This window comes from Antrostomus carolinensis, unplaced genomic scaffold (genome assembly GCF_000700745.2).
Source record: "Antrostomus carolinensis isolate BGI_N321 unplaced genomic scaffold, ASM70074v2 scaffold36605, whole genome shotgun sequence".
NCBI lineage: Eukaryota > Metazoa > Chordata > Aves > Caprimulgiformes > Caprimulgidae > Antrostomus > Antrostomus carolinensis.
Window position 1 is genome coordinate 13,639 of NW_010316344.1, and position 19,697 is coordinate 33,335.

The 19,697-nt window shown below is 48.5% G+C and overlaps 2 protein-coding genes across 2 annotated transcripts in view; both read right to left on the reverse strand.

Moving 5' to 3' along the window:
* Nucleotides 1-7,428, reverse strand: part of LOC104525179 (C-C chemokine receptor type 7) — an 8,257-nt gene extending 829 nt beyond the window's left edge. Inside the window, 4 exon segments of the mRNA XM_010168255.1 lie at nt 1-4; nt 7-226; nt 1,948-1,997; nt 7,419-7,428. The exon segment at nt 1-4 is cut by the window's left edge and continues 829 nt beyond it. Coding sequence (XP_010166557.1) covers nt 1-4; nt 7-226; nt 1,948-1,997; nt 7,419-7,428 — 284 coding nt within the window.
* Nucleotides 7,429-17,728: 10,300 nt separating this feature from the next.
* SMARCE1 (SWI/SNF related BAF chromatin remodeling complex subunit E1) overlaps nt 17,729-19,697 on the reverse strand; it is a 13,968-nt gene continuing 11,999 nt past the window's right edge. The window contains exons 8-10 of the mRNA XM_010168257.2: nt 19,629-19,697; nt 18,919-19,129; nt 17,729-18,134 (exon numbers count right to left, since the gene is read on the reverse strand). Coding sequence (XP_010166559.2) covers nt 17,923-18,134; nt 18,919-19,129; nt 19,629-19,697 — 492 coding nt within the window. The 3' untranslated portion in view covers nt 17,729-17,922. The remainder of the gene's footprint in view (nt 18,135-18,918; nt 19,130-19,628) is intronic.

The following is a 19,697-nucleotide window of genomic DNA, read 5'->3' on the forward strand; positions in this document are numbered from 1 at the left end:
GCAAATAGATGTCAGTCATGGTCTTGAGCCTCTTGAAGTAGATGTAGGTGAGCATCACCAGCCCGTTCCCCAGCAGGCCTGTGAAGCAGATGAGGGTGTACATGGCTGGGAGGAAGGCAGCGCGGAAGTTACGGACTTCCTCCTTCTCGCACAGGATCTCGAACATGGTGTAGTCGATGGTGGTGTTGGCGTCATAGTCATCGGTGACGTTGTTCCCAGAGCAGAACTAGAACAGGGGAGAAAAGAAGAGTGCATTGGGCCAGATCCTGTGTTGGGAAGGGAGCCTGGTGCTGGTCTGGGAAGCAGGCAGGAGGACCCACCATGGCCCCCAGAGAAGTCCCAGGGAGTTCCCAGGTGTTGACTCATGCCAACATCGTCAACAGTTGCCAAAGTCTTGTGGCTAAAAACATTTCCCATAAGTATGTGAAGTTTGGGGGTTTTTTGGGGGGCTTAAAGTGGGAATTCCACAAGAAATGTTTAGTGTTTGGCCAAAGCGACACCTGCAAACTCTCAAACGTGTGGCTGCTTTCCAGAATGTTCCAGGACCTGCATCCAGCTGTACGTATGGAGTCAGCTGCTGGATAAAATGGGAAGGATCAGACATCCTTCAGCGTTCTCCTCTCAGCAGGGACAACATTTCCTCTTGGCTGACTCTACTCGTTAGGTATTTTCTAACCTCAGTGTTCCCTCCCTTCCGAGATGCTCCTGTTCCTCACGTCCCCTTCTCACTTGTGACCCTGCTAGATGAGAGCTGGGTTTGTAACCGGCAGCAGCCCGGCATGGGGAGCACCCGTGTCCTCCTGGTGTTGCTGCCGCCCTGTCCTGTCCACCCACGTGAGGGATGAGGCTGCGGAGTGGCTGGAGCCATGCTGGGACCTCAGGGCTCCGTGGGAGGACAAAGCCAGAGCCTCCCGGGGCTGCTTTCTCTGCTCAATTAATCAGGTGTCAATGAGAGCAGGAGGAAACGCAGCGAGTGAAGCAGGAAACTGTTACCGTGCCGGCGTGGACACGGTACCGGTGTCTCATTCAGGCCCCTGCCCCTGATTTAAGTTCTGATTATTCTTGTTTCATCTTCCTACGCTGCCATAACCTACAGGGCAGAGTGAGCTTGTGGTATCTGTGCCCTGCTTTTTGTGACTTATTAGTCTCCAGTACCTTCTCTCCCTTGCTCTGAGATGAAAGGTTTCCCCTGGATACCTCTGCCTGTTATCATGCCGTATCTTCGCGCGCTCTCCATCTCGGGCAGGCTTGGCTTTCACCACATCCTGCCTGCTCTCTGGAGGCATGCTGCCAGAAGTGAAAGGGAAAAGAAATAGGCTGCAAACCTCTCCCTGCTCTGCTGAGGCTCCTGGAGAGCCCGAGCTGGGGGTTATGGCACGGCGGGGGCCACTCCTGTGGTTGTGTGAGCGCCGGGGCCAGGGCCGCGGTTCAGGGGCAGGTCACGGCGCGGCGCGGTGCTTTGGGTTCTCCTTCCCGCTTCGGTTTTACTCTGAGCAGGCACAGATGGAGGAAGATGCTGAACTCTTCCTCCTTGGGCACATCAGCCCTGACCTCAGTTAAAGCCCAGTGCTCTGAGCAGGAGAGCAGTGACCTGGCTCCTCACGAGTGCTCAGCGGAGGATGCTCTTGGCTTTCCTGAAAATGCTCATTTTGGTGCTAGAAGGGGATTTGGTTCCAGCAGCCCAGGGCATCTGAAAATCACAGTGTATGTCGCTGTTTCTGTTCTCTCTTTGGTTTCGTTCCTTTTGTTTGTTTTTCCCCTGGTTTCTAGGACCTCTCTGCTGTCTCACTGCTCATGGGCTGGATCCTCAGTGTGAGCAGCCACGACCTTGTATGTCTCTGCCGGGCTGTGGGCAGCTGCTTTGTGCCTGTCAAAGTTTTTGAGACCTCTCTTTACCCACAACACAAATGCAGCTGGATTTCAACAATGTTGTTTTTAACATCTTACCTGAAAAATCAGAGGAAGGCTGAAAACAAGGGTGACCTTTAGCTGCTTCCCTGTAGAAGAAGGAGACAGCGTGTTAGTGTTAGCAGCTGAGTGGGGGTTTCCACATGATGCTCGCTTTGAAAAAGCTCCAGTAGCTACTTGACCATGGTATTCTTGAACCTGCAAAGCTTGGTAGACTAAAAGCTGATGTAGATGCTCACAGGATAACCCAGGGTCACATAAATCACTGTCAGAGCACAGATTAAGTCTCCAGTTTCATCTTACAGGCTGGTACCTGAGGGCAGGTAACTCGTGCACAGTGTAACCATTTTTATTTTCTACATTATTTTCTTTTCCTACAGATGGTCAGCAGCCTGTCTCCTGTGCCTTGCTGTGAGGGTGTAGCATCCTCTACCCATGTGAAAACACGCAGCTTGTGGGTGCAGTAAATCTGTCCCAGCTGTTCCCTGTGGAACAGGAAACTCTGCTCCCTGCAGGATATACGTGACTGAAGCCGGCTGAAATTTATTGCTTGTCTCTAAATGTCAGAGTTGGCTTCTGCTGCCTTTGGATGTGGAGATAAAGGATGCTGACAGCTGGGAGGAAAAATTAAATTCAGAGCCAGATGTGATAAGTGTGAGAGCAATCTCAGACAAACAGCTCTTCCTGCTGTGGTTAGCAGAGGCCGAGGCCAGTGAAAGCTTTCTCTTCGCTCTATTTAAAGCACGAACCAGCATCTACCTCAGGCAGTTGTGACTGAAAGCTGCTCAAGCCAGACAGTGATCTGGCAACTGTCAGAAAGCCCTCACCTCTGCTCTGGTGCGAGCAGAAGGTGAGCCCTTCCTCGAGAGAGGGCTGACATCAGCTGTTTTGAGCAGGATGCTGCTCATCTGGGATGTCTCCCTGGGCACTGGCTGGTTCCCCACACCACAGCCCCTCACTTCCCTCCTGAGTGTCTGGTCCAGGATCGCTGTGTGAGGCTGGAGCAGAGGCAGGAGATGCCTTTGGCTTTCAGCTCCCTATTTCTTTGGGGGAGTCCTATTTCTTCCTAAATTTAACTGATTCCTTTGCCCTTCTTGTGCTTAGCAGTGTGTTGTACTCAGCTCTGTTCTGTTTCTTTGCAGGGCTCCTCTGTGCCCTTCCCTGCTCTGCCGCTCTCCCATTCAGCTACTGCACTGGACCAGGATGAGCAACTTCCACTGCTTCAGGTACCTGCAACCGTTGTGCCAGTGTCCTCACTTTGTCATGTGCTATAGCATCGTTAATAACAGAAGTAGTTACTATGGTATCTGTGATTGGAGATGCTTGTTTATACGTGAGTGGTGATGTGTGGGTGAGATCCTCAGCCACGTGTGAAAAAACTTGCACGTCTCATCCCCAGAGCATGTACATGAGCTTCCCACCGTGTCTCACAGAAGTTTGTGCCCCGCTTTCCCCTTATTTTCATCTTTTAGGCTGATGCAGCTGGGTGCTCAGTGATGTTCACACACCCCTCACCTGCTCTGAATCTTCCTGGGGGAATCTGAAGAGTGTATCTGTGTGTGATTAGTGCAGTTTCCAGGCTGGGGGGCAGGGGGAGAGGCTTGGCTAACTGCTTCTCTCTGTTTCTTTTTGTGTCCGATGGTTTTTACTCTGACCAGTCCAGACTGCAGCAAGGGGTTTGGTGAGGATCTGGTGTAGCCAGCTCTCCCTTCAAGCTGCTGATCAAACTTTTGCATATTACACACAGGAAATGCACTGAAAGCCCAAACCACTTAAACCTGCTGGGTGAATTTGAGCAAGCCTAGACTGTAATGGTCCTCCCTGCATGGGACACAGGTATGGGGTCCCTGACCTCTGCAAAAAAACCCAGCCACTGGGATTTTGTTTGGTCTTTAGTCTTCTATTCCACCTTCTTAATAGCCTGGTTTCCAGGGACTCCTGGAGCTGGTGCTGCCTGTGCCTCTCGGTGGGTGGTAATTCCTCTGCTGAAGGAATTCCTCAGCAGGGGCTGAGGCCTCAAAGGCAGCTCACTTCCTAGGAGCTGTATAAAAAGGAGACAGGGGAGAAGAGCCACTCTCAGGCCAGAGAGGAAGAACACCAACCTAAACCCCACTCCATCCCTGCGTTGCTCTCAGCAATGCTTGCTTTGCATTGTTCAGTTGGGCACCAGCCCCTCAGCATCTTCCTCTGCTTGTTTTGCATCTCCCCTTCAAGCCCCATCACCAGCCCAGCCCTTACTTCATCTGAAAAGTCCTGAGTGCCCAGTCTTGGTGCATTGCTGTTCTGTTCTTTTTCTTTTCTTAACACACTGAAATGTCTAACAAAGCAGGACTGAGCAAGTGACTCAACTGAGGATCCTGAAACAGTTCAGCTCAGTCTCATTCCTTTGAAGATTTCACTCTTTTAAATTTTTTCCCTCCCCCTCTTGGTTGCTGTTTCAGGTGTCTTAAATGTCAAATGATTTTCAATATAAAAAAAAGCTTTCCTGTTTCTTCCCCTCTTTCTGTCCCCCCCCCTCAGCACAGGCAAAGGCACAACCAGAGGCAGCACAGTCTGCACCAGTCTGTCCCGCACCAGTTTGAGTGAGTCCCTGCATCACCAGTTACGGGCAGATTGGCCGAAACTTACTTCTCTCTGCAGTGCTCTTTTCAGGGTCCAGGGCAGTGGGGAGGAGGGAGCAGAAGCAAATGAGTTGTAGAGAGGAAATGAGACATGCTCTGGAGTTTAATACCCATTTTTAGGTTGCTTTCTCTATTTTTTTCTTTTATTTTTTTTTCTTTCTCTCCCCTCCGGTAGTTCTTTGCTGTGGGTATTTTCCTAAAGTTTTCTTCCTCAAAATATTAAGAAAAAAAAAAAAAACCCCTTCTCAAAAGTCCCCACAAACAGTTGAACTAAAACCTAATTTATAAAAAGACAACAGAAACTCATTACAGTAAATGAGTCAGATGTGTTCTAAAGCCCCATCTCAGCCCCCATGTCCCTCAGCGGGTGATGCTTTGCTTTGCTGCAGTTCTCAGAAGCACGTTCCTGCTTGGAGAATTGCTCCATGTGAATGAGAGAGGGAAGGGGTCTGCTCTCTGCTGACAATGGCAGGGCATGGGGCCAGCAACCCATCAGCTCTGAACATCTGCCTCTGTGGGGTAAGCACAAGGGGTGGGATTCATCCCTCTGAACTCTCCCCATGACCGCGGGTTAGTTCTTCAGGCTCCCTCGATAGCAAAGGGAAAGAAACGGGTGTTTTTGTGGCACAGGGCAGGTGTCTGGGCTGCAGCTCATTCTGTGGCTGAAGGGTTGGGGAGTTTGGGTAGATGAATTCCACCCAGTTTGTCCAAATCTCCCTCAGCATCAGCAACCAGTCTTAACCAAGAGAAAAGAAGCTGTGGTAGCAGGGAATCCCCCCAGGTATTGCTTAGGAAAACTTCTGACAGTAACAAATACTGAGTAGCAGAAAGTCTGTTCAGAGGAGCAGGAAGGCAGCCACAGAGGGTGGTTCTAGCTGGCCAAAATCCTGCAGGATGAAGCACCAGGTCACCAACCAGAGCCAGCGTGGAGGAGCAGCTGCTCCCCAGTGCCCAGGAACACACAAAGAGAAAAGCAAGAGCTGGGGCTGCTTTAGGGAGCGTTGGTGAAGCCGAGCAGACCTGCTCTGGCTCAGCCCTCGGGGTCAGAGAATATTTTACTGTTGGCCAGAACTGCAAAGCTCAGAGTTTCAGTCTCGAGCACCTTGGCCCATGTGTAGGCAGTGAGTAACGTACTGTTTATGTGTTTAAACATGTATTGGGTTCTGGTGCCTCTTCCCCATCAGTATAGGAGGCTTTTGGGGAAAGAACTGTGTATTTCTGAGAAAAGGTGATCATACGTAAATGATACAATGAGGAGTGGCAGTTAACAGCCCAGTGCCTCTTCTCCCCCCTTTCCCCGCTGCTGCTCACAACTGGCAGAGGAAGATGCTGTCATTTCAGGAGAGAACAGACCCACTGAAACCAAGTCCTGCTCTTATTTCATGTGTTCATAGAGCTGTTACAGAAGAAAGTTTACTAGCTGCCTCTGCGCCTTTTAGGAAATTGTGAATCAAAAGACAAGATAAGCAGAGATAAGCAAGTACAAAAATTAATGTTTCCCACATAACTTTTAAATAAAAAAAAGTGATCATTCTGTGCATCTTCCAGTGCTGTGAAATATTTCTTTTGGAATATTCCTCTGAAGTACAATAGTAGGACAAATAAAAATAAAGCAGGAAGATTATCATATTCTTCTGGTCAGGTTCTCACTAATTCTTTTTCCTGTCGTAATTAACCTTTACCAGGTAGCTGAAGTCAGAGTAAGAGCTGTTTCCCCCCAAATATTGAACCCCTTAAAACAAGCAACCTACAAAGCACCTGTGTGATGAGGCCAAAAGCTGAACTGGGAGCAGAGTGATGGCTGGTGAACAGGTCCAGCTGGGTCAGAGTGGGCTTCTTTGGATGCAGGGATTCCAAAATCTGTGAGGATGGATCCTGTCCCATCGCTCTCACCACCCTTATCACAGCTCTGGCAGAGATATGCTGGTTTTATCCTAAACCCAGTTTGGTTAATCTGGTTATAAACCAATGTACCCACTTGAGCTCTTGCACTTCTCTCTCTTCCATGCACCTCCCTCTGTCACACCAGGATTAGTGTTTGCAAAGATTTGAGCAATACAAGAATAAAAAACAAGTAACAAAGGAACAAATCATACAATCCTAGAGGAAAGAAGAGCCTGCATCTTCCCTGCCACATCTCTGACCTGCAGTGTCATTCCCCTCCTACCACCAGCCACCCACTTGAGCTCCTGGGAGCTGGTGCCCACGGAGCTCTGGGTGTGAAAAACCAACAACAAATGGCAAAAAAAAAAAAGTTTGAAACTTTCAGCAAGAAACAGAAACAAACTCTGTCTTGTGACTCCTGGGCTAATGGGGTGTCACGTACCAAAGACAAGAGGCTTCTCCCGCTTACCCGCTCTTTTCCATGTGCTTTGTGGGGATACAGACCAGCCAGTGCACACGCTCAGGGCTGTTCCAGCTCTGAGCAAACACAAACCCTGAATTTTTGCCGCCAAATTTTGTTGCTGCAGTGAAGATATTGATGAATAGGAACAGCTCGCCTGAGCCTGGACCCACTTAGCCAATGATCAACTCAGATCTCTTTGCTCCTAGTTCCTTGATTGAGTCACTGAATTAAAACATTACCAAGGAAACAGCATTGTCTCTATTTTTAAAGAACATGGAAGAAAAGGTACAAATTATATGAGAAGAGCCCATTTGCTTTGGGACAGAACAGCCCCTTGAAACCCCCTCCGAGCCCGTTTTGTGTGTGTTTCTAAAGTAATTGATTGAGGGGTTTTTTTAATAATGGTTATGAGGAAGGTGAAAGCCTTTTAGATTGTTTAAATACTCTGTTAAAAGCACTTCATCCCTGTGTCACAGGGCATGAATTTGGGCACTATTAATAAAGCTGGAGACAGAGGCAGAGGCTGCAGAACCGGTACTCACCCCCATCCATCGTCGTTTCAACGCGAGATGAAGTCACAAGGTTGGCAAGAGCATCGTAGGCGCCAGCGCAGCCTCAACCCGCCGCAGCTCCTGCCAGAGACCCTTTTTGGGAAACTCTGGCTTTTATACTTCCTGCACCTCTGCGAGAAGCTGATGACACGCCCTGATGTCACTGACATTTAGCAGACCCTCCTCCTCCTCCTCGTGCTTTCACCAGTGCAGGAAAGTCGTGGCGCGCTGCCGTCAGGCGCTCGGGGTGCTCAGGTGCATCCTCAGTGCTGAGGGCTGTGCACACACACACACACACACACACACACACACGTTTGACTGAGTAAAATGAAGCAGGTTCTGCTTTTGCACTTACATGTGAGAAATTGTCTGTGGTGAAGGGAGAAGAGGAACAAGTCTCCTTTCTTGTCATCTCTCCTCTGCACACCAGATCCTGCTTCATCTGCCAGAGCATCCACCAGAACGCCGTGGATGTTGGGTGGCCTGTGGCTCCTGGGAAAAGGCAACACCCGTCACCCTTTGTTTCCCTCTCATGTAGTTTAGCACTGGAAGATCTGCAAAGTTTGTCTTGTTAAAAAAAGCCCAACATTACCCTGGGATGTTGCTATTTAAATTATTCTGAGCTAATGTAACAGCTGACCAGAGCCACAGCAGGACTGCAGCAGAACCTGAGTACATCCCAGTGTCTGATCCTACAACTGCTGCTCACTTGCTGCTTTGCCCGTAACACCAACTCCTTCAAGCTGAGTGTTCTGCTCCCTGGCTCTCTCAAGCCCAAGTTAAATACATCTGAAGTCGAGGATGCTGGGGATGGTCTCAGATCCTCTGAAAACACCCACCCATGGTTTCAGACCCTCCTTAGACATCGTGCCAGCTCAGCTGTCACTTAAAAACCTCAGTGTTTCCCTCTCAGTGGGCCAGTGCCACTGTGGTCCTGATCTTTGTGGGGTACATCATGTGCAGGATGCTGGATCCCCACGTCCTCACCCAAAGGCAGAGGGATTGAAGACTGACAGCATTTTTATCTGGCTTCCCAGCTGGGGACCTGTGCTCCCCTTAGCTCTCTCTAAGCACTCACACTGCAGCACACTTGCTTCTGCCCTGTCTCAGGAGGCAGGTGCAGCTCCCATCTCTGTGACTCTATTTCTTGCTCTGTTTTCCTTTTGTTCATCAATTATCCAGGCAGGTACGCTGCCTTCGAGAGCTTTATCTTTTAACCACTTCCACCCAGAAGGACTAGAGATGAAAGACTTCTCTCAGGTACGGGCAGAATACTCAGAAACGTGGGTGTCAGAGCCTTCCAGCACAGTCAGGGTGCTGCCTGGGGGGGGCTGGGTGTGCAGAGATCGGCACGATCACCTGGATCCCCACCCCGAGAGCGGCAAGAGGCCCTACGGCAGCAGCTTGGCAAACCCACCCTTTGGGGCTGAAGCCAAAGGCGACGAGGGAAAGGAGGCAGGCAGAGGCTTTGCTGTTTGTTTGCTGCACATAATCCCAAGCTTTAACTGTAAAGTTTTGGTACTTGCCAAGCTCTGTATTGTCAGAGCCCATTCAAGCAAATTGTTTTCCTTAGGAAAGAATGGGAATATTTTAAAATAAACAATTGACTGTGTCTCTGTAACACCGAATCTTCTTGTACAGTCATGTTCTATACCTGGGGAGTTCTCCAAACATTATTAAAGCTTTGCTTAATTTGATTGTGTATATTTGCAGTCTAGTCCATGCCTTAGTGATTCTCTTTGACATACTCCCTTTAACACGTGCTCCTCATGAGCCTTTATAAAAATGTGATCCTGTGCGAACAAACACACCACACTTCTCAACAGCACCAGGCCCAGGAGAGCCACACTGCTCTCTGCTCACTACAACACATTTGTTACCCTAAAGTTAAATTAAATATGAAAAAAAACCCAACCAAAAACCAAGTTACCAGGTATTTTCAGTCTTATGTTAGAACCCAGGTTACTCTGCTCACCTCCACTGCAAGAAATCAGTGATTAGGATTTGTTGCCCTGGTCGCAGTACTGGAGCTAACAGCAGTTGTTCATCAATCTGACTCTCAAAAGAAAATGCAGTTCCTGATAAATTCCACAGGAAGTTTGCTCTGAAAGAAAGATTTCAGTTCAGGTTAGTTCCATTTGAACCATTTGAAACACTGAATTTGCTGAACTGAATTGAAACGTGTCATTTTGCATTGATCCAACATTGAATTGCAACTCATCCAGTAATGAAATACCTCGTGGGAATTCAGTTCCTGTATTTCACAGCTATGTCCCATGTGAGAAACTGGATTCTCACAGTCTGTCCTTCCTCTGACTCACACAGACACCCCGATGGGAAGGATCCTGGTGCCTCACAGGGGAGGGTGCCTGGCCCCCACGCAGGTCGTGTCCTCTTAGAAAGCAGAGAACGCACGAGGCTGTTCAGCGAGGCGTCGTTCATTCTGAGAAAGGCACAACAAGATGTTTTTACATCCTGAATTCAAAGCCTTCCTGTATCTTCCACTAACTTTGCTTTAAGTGAATTGAGATAAAAACAGATTTTGAAATATCACTTTCTCGGCAGGTGGAGAGTCCAGGCAGCTGCAGCCCACTCTGCCCACGGCTGCACAAGAACCCCGGGCACCGCTGCTGGGATCGGCTCACGCGGCACGAGCATTTTCAGGGAGGGCAACTGGCATCAGAGTTCAGATCCAGGTATGGTAGATCCCTGCAATCTGCTGACCTGTCCTTCTCCCTGTGCTCTGCCACAGGTCAGGACAGCGTGGAGCACCAAAGAAACCACCAGCCGCGTCCCCGGCTCTCAGCTCTGTTGTTCTGCTCTTTCACTGACCTAAACCACCAGGATGGGCTTCTCCCCTTCGCTGTAGGAAACCAGCATCACCCAGACAGAAGCACTGGTGAGTTATGGGTGAACCTTACTCAACTGCCCACTTCCCAGTAACGTCGCTTCTCTGACGTCGAAGGGGGACCCTGACGTCTCCTCTGCTCTTTTGCCGAGCCCAGCAACGCTGAACCAAGACACTCGGGATCTCCCCCCTCCAGTTGTGTCTCCTGCCCAAACACCCCTCTCAGCTCCCAAGCTCTGAGCCAGGGTTTGGGAGGCATGTGGGGAAAGTTCGTGTCCCAGAGTCAGTGGGTTTACTCCAGGGTGGCTTCGACAGAGTCGTTCCTCAAGCAAACAAAATAGCAGAAGTGAAATAGTGAGTAAATTCCTGACATTAAGAGCAGTACCCAGCTGGGATTCCTCACCCAGAGGAGTTCTTAGAGCGGTTGTAGGGGATGCCCTGAAAAAAAAATCTCATGATTGTGGTCTCACCATGAGGTTATTAAAAGATCCTTATCCTCCCAGCAGAGGAAGTGATCTGCACAGCAGGCAGGCTGCTGTCGGGGACGTGCAGTTGCCTGGTGGTCAGCCATGGGAGGGAAGGGCGCACGCTTGGTCTCACTGGGAATTCACCTTCTTCACGCTTGCGTCACATCAAGGGTGATGGCCCGTCCCTCCAGTTCTTTTTTTGAGAAAAAAACCACCAACAAAACAGAGTTTTACCCAATTGACATCTGCTCTGAACCAAAGCAACTTCCTCAGCTGGCAGCCCAGGAACGGAGCAGTGACGAGGGAAACGTACCCAGAGACACAAGTGGGGAGAGGTCAGGGTGGCAGAAACCCAGAGGCTCTGCTGGCCACCACTGAGGGGCAGAGGAGAAGCCGGGTAATGGGCCACTGACCACATGTGCTGCTGTCCCCATGTCCCCCCGTCCCCTCAGCCCAGGGCTGGCTGACTCCCTGGGAGATCTGCTCCGGTTTGCTGCCCCTGCTGCCAGGTCCATTTGGATACGGAGGGGCCTGAGATGAACAAAGGGATCCTCTCTGGCCTGAACTAACATGCAAGAGACAGTGGTCACCCCAGAATGATGGGTGGGGAAAGGAGAGGAGATAAAAAAAAATAGGACAAAAAACTCTTGGGATGTTGTAGGAACCGCGCTGGGGAGGATGCACAACCTCTGGCTCTGCAGCTTTCCCTGTACGTCGCTCCCACACAAATGGGCAAAGTGCTGGGAAGTTCCCATGGGATGTGGAACCCTGGTGAGCAGTGGGGGGGTGAGGGAGACCAAGGGATAGCATCTGGCTCCTAAAAAACAGAGGGTTAAAGTGGCTGCTGACCATACAGCAAACATCCTTCCTGGGAGCCCGCGTTGCCATCTGCAGAAGGTGTCAGATCTAACACCAGTCCCTGCTCTTTGAAACAAGGCTGGAGATAGAAACAGAATAATCCCATCGGTGGTTTCTCCAAGAGCTCATCCCATCCTTTCTATCACAGATCTGGCATTCTTCATCCCTGGGCTTAAAAAATAATGATTAAAAAAAAAAAAATCATGCTGTGATTCTTCCCTTGGGTTCTGTTGTTATGGTCACTTTTCCTGATTTGGCTTTTTTTTTTTGGCACTCTGAAATTGAGGCCAGGATTAAAATGGTTTTTCTTGCCTTTTTCATAGAATTGAGTGAAAAAAGGCAAATTGAAACTAGCTGTTTACAGAAATTATAGACTTCTGTAAGTCACAAGTGAGGCTGTACGTGATAATTTACAACAAAATAAGACACCAGCCTGATAACTGCAAAACCACTTCAAAAAAACCCCTTGAAGACCGTGGAAAAAAAATGTGTCAAAGTGAAAGAAGGGAACTGAGAACAAAAACAATGAGACACAGACCTGGGCCAGAGCAGGATCCAGGCTGCCCAGCCCGTAGTCTCGTGCCTGATCTCCACTTGGTTATCAGCACAAATCCCACTGGAGAGAGATTTGGAAGAATCACCATCCACAACACTCCGTGTGCACAGGGGAGATTTCAAATCCAGGAATCAAAGCACTTGATTGAGCATTCAGAACCTCGATCCAGTGCTGCAAGCTCCTCCAAGGCACAAACAGTTCTGGCTGCCATCAGTCTGAGATGAAACTGGGACTGGCTGGGTGCCTGCCTGGGGAACAGCGTGGAATTCATCTGTCTGACACCATTAAACACCACCCGTCAGCACAGCGATTGCCCTTCATCTCCAAGGTGCCTGGAGAGCTTACAGCTCCTTTCTGGGCTCTGCTGAAGTGGTACCAGCAGGGCCTGCAGCACTCACACCCTCACACCTGCACTTCTCTGTCTAGGTGGGGACTTGGAGGCACTGAGAACAGACAGCAGGGCCAGGGTTTGAATCCAGAATTCCCATGTCTCCATCTCTAACTGCAAGAACCGTTCCTGACAGCGGTGACCTCGCTCCCCTGTCCCCTTCCCCACAGCACTTTAGCAGCAGCAGTGCCACGTGTGTTACACGAGCACCGAATTAACGGTGTGGAGCATCATACCCAGTGGGGAAGCGACCACAAGGCAACGCTAACAGGGTGATGGTGGTTTCTGCTCGAGGTGAGATCCAAAACGGTAACAAAACCCACCTTTGAGCTCACAGCCAGTTCACACACGAGCACAAAATCTGCATTGGCCTGAGGAAGGCGGTTTGTCATCTCCTGCATCCACGGGCAGGAGGTACCAGGGGGAGGTACCGAAGTCTAACGACTGCGCTGAGCTTCACCCGCTGCTCCCAGGGTGCTGCAGGTCACTCACAGCAGCAGGTACCTCAGTGAGATCCCAGGAGAACTCAGCTCTGGAGTTTTTAATATGATAATTTAGAGAACCCACCTGGACTGTTTCTGCTCTTGCACCCACATGTCTCCTCTCCACAGCCTCGCTCAGCCCAGGCACCAGCGCATCCGTCTTACTGTGCTGTACAATTCTGCCCTTCCTCAGCAGAGGAGACAGTTTATGGTACAAAACATTGATAATAAATGAAAGTTAATTAACCCTTGCACTCAAACCCCCAGAAACCGTTACTAACAGACTTTGCCCTCTGGATTAATATTTTTTTTCCCTTAAGTGTACAAGGATGTACCGATAAATTAACATGCACGGACTACAGTGCATTAGTTCAACTGCATTAAGCCCACACAAAGACAATCTTACTCAGAATTAACCTGATCTCCACTCAGTTTAGCTTAATTCACATTGACAGTTAAATTAGTGCAACTATAAATTACCTTTAGTGACTAATTGAATCAGCTGTGGCCAGATTAATGAGCAGGCTCATGTCAAGTTATCCAAGGTGGGTGTTACATCGGTTTGCCTGGGAACACAAGTCACATGCAGGGAGAGCCGGGCTGCTGGTCTTTCCAGACAGCAGAGAACACAGGCTGGGCCACAGGATTCCTATTGAAGCTTTTCCTGACCAGCCCTTACAGAGCTTTGCTGCTGCAAAAGTGCTTCTGCATTTTTATTTGCATTTGCACATTTATCCAAGAGCAGTTTAAAAACACAATCTAGGGCTAATATTTGAATTTCTGCTGGTTTTGCAGTGGGATGTGGCTTCACATTGGTTCCATCTTCTGGTACAAGAGACTCAAACCACCATCTAGCATCCTGCTATGAAGACAGTGCTGAAGCCTGAGCCTTCCCCTTGGCAGACACCACCTAAAGCTTCACCCCCTGCTCCAGGAAAGCGCTTCTCGCCATTTCCTGACGAGGTATCTTGTCTATAAACCACCTTTCTCGCTGCCTCTGCGCACAGAACTCTTCCAGGGGATCCCTTTGTCACAAGTGGAGCGTTTCTCACTACAGCTCACTCTTGTTAGAGAGTTAGAAGAAAAGGAAGAAGATAAATTCCAAGTTCTTTTTCATGGTTTTAATTTCTATTTGCCATCATCTCTGTGAAGCTGGAAGCCCCCGACTGCCGCGCAGCCGCAGACAGCCGCGTGCCGGAGAGCGGGTTTGTGCGCGTTACGGGATGTGCTGGTACAACCAGCAGCCTTATGAGTTCACAGCCTGGGTAATTGTGGAGTTTGCAGCCGTGATCAGTCATAAAAAACATATTTCCTGACGTACAGGAGCTGCCCTGGCCTCCCACCCGTGCTGGGTTTGGTTTTACTTTGATATTTTATCCCTCTAAAGCTCTGCTAATCTGTTTTCTTTCTTTCTATCCCAGGAATAATCCTTTATGTCAGCACGGCTTCTGCAGCTGCAGTCCTGGGCCTGCCTGCAGCAGATGAGCTTTACGAGACTATCCCGTCTTGCACAGGTGATTTTTTGTTTTTTTAAACCCTTGTTTAGTTTCTTCAGAAGCTTTTTTTCCCCCCTAGAGCCGAGGGTTTGCTGCACAAACATGACTTTTGTCTTTCCCAGGAAGCCAAGCTCAGTCACCTCTGGAGGTTGGTGCTTTGAAAGGGTATTGAGGTGCCTAAAGCTCTCGAAGGGGCAGAGTCCCCTGGACTTCGCTAGGAGTGAAACTCTTCACGTGTGGAATTGCTTTTGAACAATCTCACAAGGTGCCTGGTTCATATTTTAACATCTAAATACCTTTTAATATTTACCTTTTGGGGCTTGCTCCGTGCTAGGTACCTGTTATTGTACTTCAGTTTTGTAGGTCAGAAGGTTTTTGGGGTGATAAAATCTAATAATTACATTAAGAAAAAAAAAAACAACCCAAACTTTAAGAGCAATTTTTTTTCCACGCAGGCTTCTTAATAACTTTTACTAAGTGTATTTTTGTGGCGAGATAAAAGCATATTTTTGAGAATTACCCAATCCAGGAGAGAACCTTTGCCTACTTGTTTTTCCCTGCAGAACAAACCCAAACAGCAGCACCGTGATGATGTCAGAGGTCACAAAGCATGAGTCAGACTCACAAAAAAGGGCTGTTTTCTCTCTTGAAGAGAAAAACAAACCAAAGCAAACAACTCCCTCACCGTTATGCAACGTGTTGGATTTGCCTCTTCACTTCTTTGCTGGGCCCCTGTGGGTGTGAAAGACTCACCCACTCTCAGAGAGCCTGTGGGAGATGGCTCAGCCCCCCGAGGGGACCCCAGCCTGTCTCCAGCAGCACAGGCACCCTCAGTGGTCCCCACACCACCAGCCTGCACCCACACCCACCACCCACAGGAGGAGTGGGGGGACACTCACCACAGCTAGAAGAAGAAGGAGCCCCAGGGCTCCAGGAGCCTGCACCCACTCACCAGACAAAGCAGACAACTCCAGCAGCAGAGGCACAACAAGCTGGTGGGCTTTATCTGCTCCATCTTCCTCGTGGGAGGGTTTCAGGTCCTGCTGAGGACCTCCAGGTGGGTGTGGTGGCTCCTCAGCAACTCCAGTTCGCTGCTGTCCGGGAGGTGGTGGGCAGCCAGTCAGCTGGAGGTGTCACACAGGTCCTGGTCCCAGCTGCAGCCTCAGGAGCAGCAGAGCTGAGGAAGGGCTGATGCAGGAGTATGGCAAAGGAGCTGGGCTCCTCGTGAGGCCGGTCCCTCCAGGACATCCCCCTCCTGCACCTGGTCCCTGATGCTCGTGTCCCTTGTGGACACCTCTGCCAGGCACCACAGGGGCTGGACAGTGTTCAGACACTCCCAGGCATTTGCTCAGGAGGTTTTCATGTGCTTGGAGAAGTTATTTTACCCTTGGAGAGGACACCTACTCATTCAGGTCCACACCCTTAGCTGCAACACACCCCATCTTTGCCAATAATTACTGTTATTTACATTACCTTGAGAATATGTAGCAGATGAAAAGCACCAATGGCCTTCAAAACCAGGGCACCTGAGGTGTGGAGTCTCCTCCTGAGCCCCTGTGTGGTCAGGCCCCCAGGAACATGAAAATTGATGGTTTGGAGGGAGGTGGTTTAAAGCTTACAGGCAAAGACATTACAAGTTCACTCCTACTTGTATCATTTCCTCTACAAATTCTCCAGTTCATTGGCTTTTAAAGTCAAAAGCCATCACCAAAGATCCTTCTAGATACAGCCAACACTTAAGCAAAAGCCTAGAGCAACTCACAGATTTTTACTTTGGTTTTCCAAGTGCTTTTGCAGTGTAACTTCTTGTCTGGAGTATATTTCAGTAATGAATTCCATCTTTTTATTCTCCTCTGGGCTTCAGATGGAGAACAGCTCATGAAAGCCCTCAATCAAATAGAGGCCTTACCTTAAAGGACAAGAACCAGACCACTGTAAGTTTAAAAAAACCAAACATGTTGGATTTTATTATTTTTAGACCATTTTTTTTTAAAAAAAAAAAGACCAAAAGGATTTAAAAAACATTTCCATCTGATATCCTGACTACTCCATACAAACATCCGAGTTTACTGAAGCGCATCATGTGTTCTCTCATAGCTGTAACTCACCGAACGGCTCGTCTCTGTTGGTACAATTAAGTGTATTTTTCTTTCTTCAGTAGGGCTTTTGTTTATATAGGGCAAAATGTGGCCTTTTGAGTACATCTGTAGAGTTCCCAGAGGTTTAGAAAGCTCATGGCAAGCAAAACTACTATTTTTTACCATATGAGCCACATGAATGATTGCCTGCTCAGAGAACATGCACGGGTTTAAATGCTCTCCTGCTTTGTACTTTCCCACATCTCTGGCTGAGGTTATACCAGGATATCTTAGTAGCAAATAAAGGAATTAATTGGTAAAGAAAAGGAAAGACTGTTGTTGAAAAAATATCCTGCATCACAGAAAAAAACCCCAGGATGTGTCATTTACTTCAAGACCACCACACTACACTCAGCCCTTTGGAAATGGATCTCCTGAAACGCTGCGTGCAGAACATGAGCAAGTTTCCATCCCTGTAGAACAGCTACTGTCTAAAACCCAAAGATTACTCCAAAAAAAGCCTAAGAGCTTTCAGCCTGATTTAGGAGCACTGCTCACGAGTACTGAAAGCTTTAAAAAGCACAGGACTGGGCAGCTGCAGCAGACACCCTTGCTGGCAAGATCTGAAGCAGTGGTGGTAACACATTAGGCTGCTGTGGGGTTGTTTGGTTTTGTTTAATCAAGGAAGTGCTCTAGGTTTTACCCTGTACAGGCATCATGTCTTTGCTCAATACTGATGTCAGCTTTAAGATGCCTCAGAAACACTCTAACCTCTCTAGAGAGCGAGTGCTGGTAACCACATTCCTTGTCTGTGCTGCTCCATCAGCCTCCCTGAGCACAGCACCAGTGTCCTGGCTGCAAGTGTGACGTTGCACTAACCAGGCGTGGGGCAGAGTCAGCCCCTCAGCAAGGCCAGGTCAGGATGCACATCTGCATCTCACTGCAGCCACAGATGAACCAGAAGGGCCTTTGAGAAAGACATTTTCACTGTGCTCATGTAACCAGAAGAAATGGAGAAGGCCTGAATTTTAACAGAAACACCCAAACCAACGCTGTCTTTGTGGGGAAGAAATCCCAAGCAACAGTAAGTAGCTCTCATTGTAACAGCTGTGTTCAGACACAGGGTTTTCTTTTCTGTCTCTTGTAAGATACCCTCTGCCTCTGAAGGCCCCTTTAGATCACTATCCTGACAATCTGACATGTTACTAAACCCAGCATCCTCTGGAGACAAGCGATACAGGCAAGGAAGATACAAAAGCCGTGTAGCACATTTGAAATCAGAACCGTTCTTCATTAGAGAGACACATGAAACGAGTCAATACTTATTCTTTCTTCTCGCTGTCCTCAGCGATGGGGTCAGCAGGAGGCTCTTCAACTGTCGCGCTATTGCTCTCTGAACCAGTGTTGCTGTCACTGGTTCCCTCCTCTGCAGTGCTGTCGACCCCTTCTTGGCCACTCTCCTTGTCATCTGGGGTAGATGTTCCTTCTTCACCATTCTGCTGGTTTTCTGTGCTCTCTTCTGGGTGAGGCTCTTCTGCAATAAGAGATTTCTCAACGTCACTGACATGCCAATACATTTATTTTAGGTTGTGCAATTAGGATTTAGGAAGAAACAGAATCTGTAATAAATCCAAGTATCCTGTAGCAGTTATTTCTGTCACTTGGAACGTGCAGGAACAGGCACAGCTCTGAAAGACCTCTCAGTGCTTAGGATGTACGTGGTCCTGCCACCCACAGCTGCCTGCTCTCAGAACTCCAGCCACGAGAAAGCAATGTGCCTTGTTACACTAGAATTCAAACTCCTTGGTCCCCCTTCCCTTACACTCACACTGTTACAATGACTCACTAAGGTATTAGCCACTGGTCTTAAATACAGTCATGTTTTCTCATGTCACTGTGCAGGACACACAAAGGCTGCTGCAGGTCAGCTTTTAAGAGCAGCATGGGAAGGACTGTTCCAGCATCCTTGCTAGATGCTGGCACTGGGACAAGGAATGCTCTTCAGCTGCTCCTAGCTAACTGATGGCTGAAGGGGAGTTAGGTTTAGGAAGCATTTTTTTCCCCTTGGGTACACCACACACAAAGCATTACAAAGGGCTTTGTGGTGTCTGATCCTCTCCCCTTTGAAAAGGAGCAATTTAAGGAGAAGAAAGCAACACCCCTGTGTTCACCAAGATGAAGTTAACTATTCTGGAGGTTGTTCATTCTTCCTACTAACAGGAAAAACACAGGGCTCTCCTGGCTGAGCTGAGCCTCTACAGAGACTCTTTAATGCTGATCCTTCAAGGATTCTGAAGCTGGTCTTCCAGTGCAGTTACCTGTCTCCATTGGAGCACTCTCCTCTTCTTTCTTCTCCTCTATCTTGTTAGCTGCCTGTTCTTCCTCAGCTGCTATGTTATTCTGACTGCGTTCAGCTTGCTCAGCTGCTTCTTTTTCCCTTTCCTCCTGCCTCTTGCGAGCCTGTTCCTCAGCTTGAGCAATTTCAGCTGCAATTTTTTCCATATCTACTTCCACCTTCAAACTGCATAACTAGCAATAAAAAAAAAAAGAGAGAGAGAGAAAGCTTTTACTGCCCCAGTGACACTGAAACCCAAAACATCAGTAAAGTTCAGTATTTCTACAGTATTTGACAGTTTGGATTAAAGACTTCAGTAACCAGGGAGATACAAGCATATTAACAAAAAAAGGGGATAAATGACCAACCTAAACCTTGTTATTTGAGCACAGCTGACAGAGCAGTATGTGCTCCAGAGTGGCTTTAGGCCACTTCCTTGAGCTGCTCTCTAGTGAGCTCAGCCAGTCAAGCCTGCAGGCACTTTTAAAGTGCACTGGCAGAATGTCACCACTACAGGTCACTGAAGGAGCATGAAATCAAACAAACACTGCTGACACCCACACACCAGGACAGCGCAGTCATCGCTTGTGTAATTACACAGAACTGAACAGAAGTGGGTAGAGCACTTGTACAAATGGGTAACTGGCAGATTCCTCAGAGCAAGTGGAGAAAAGTGAGAGTTGTAAGTTGTACCCTTTTCAGCTCGTTGTTAAAGGATTCTGTGCTTTCCAAAAACTTCCTCTTTTTTTCCTGGTGACGCTC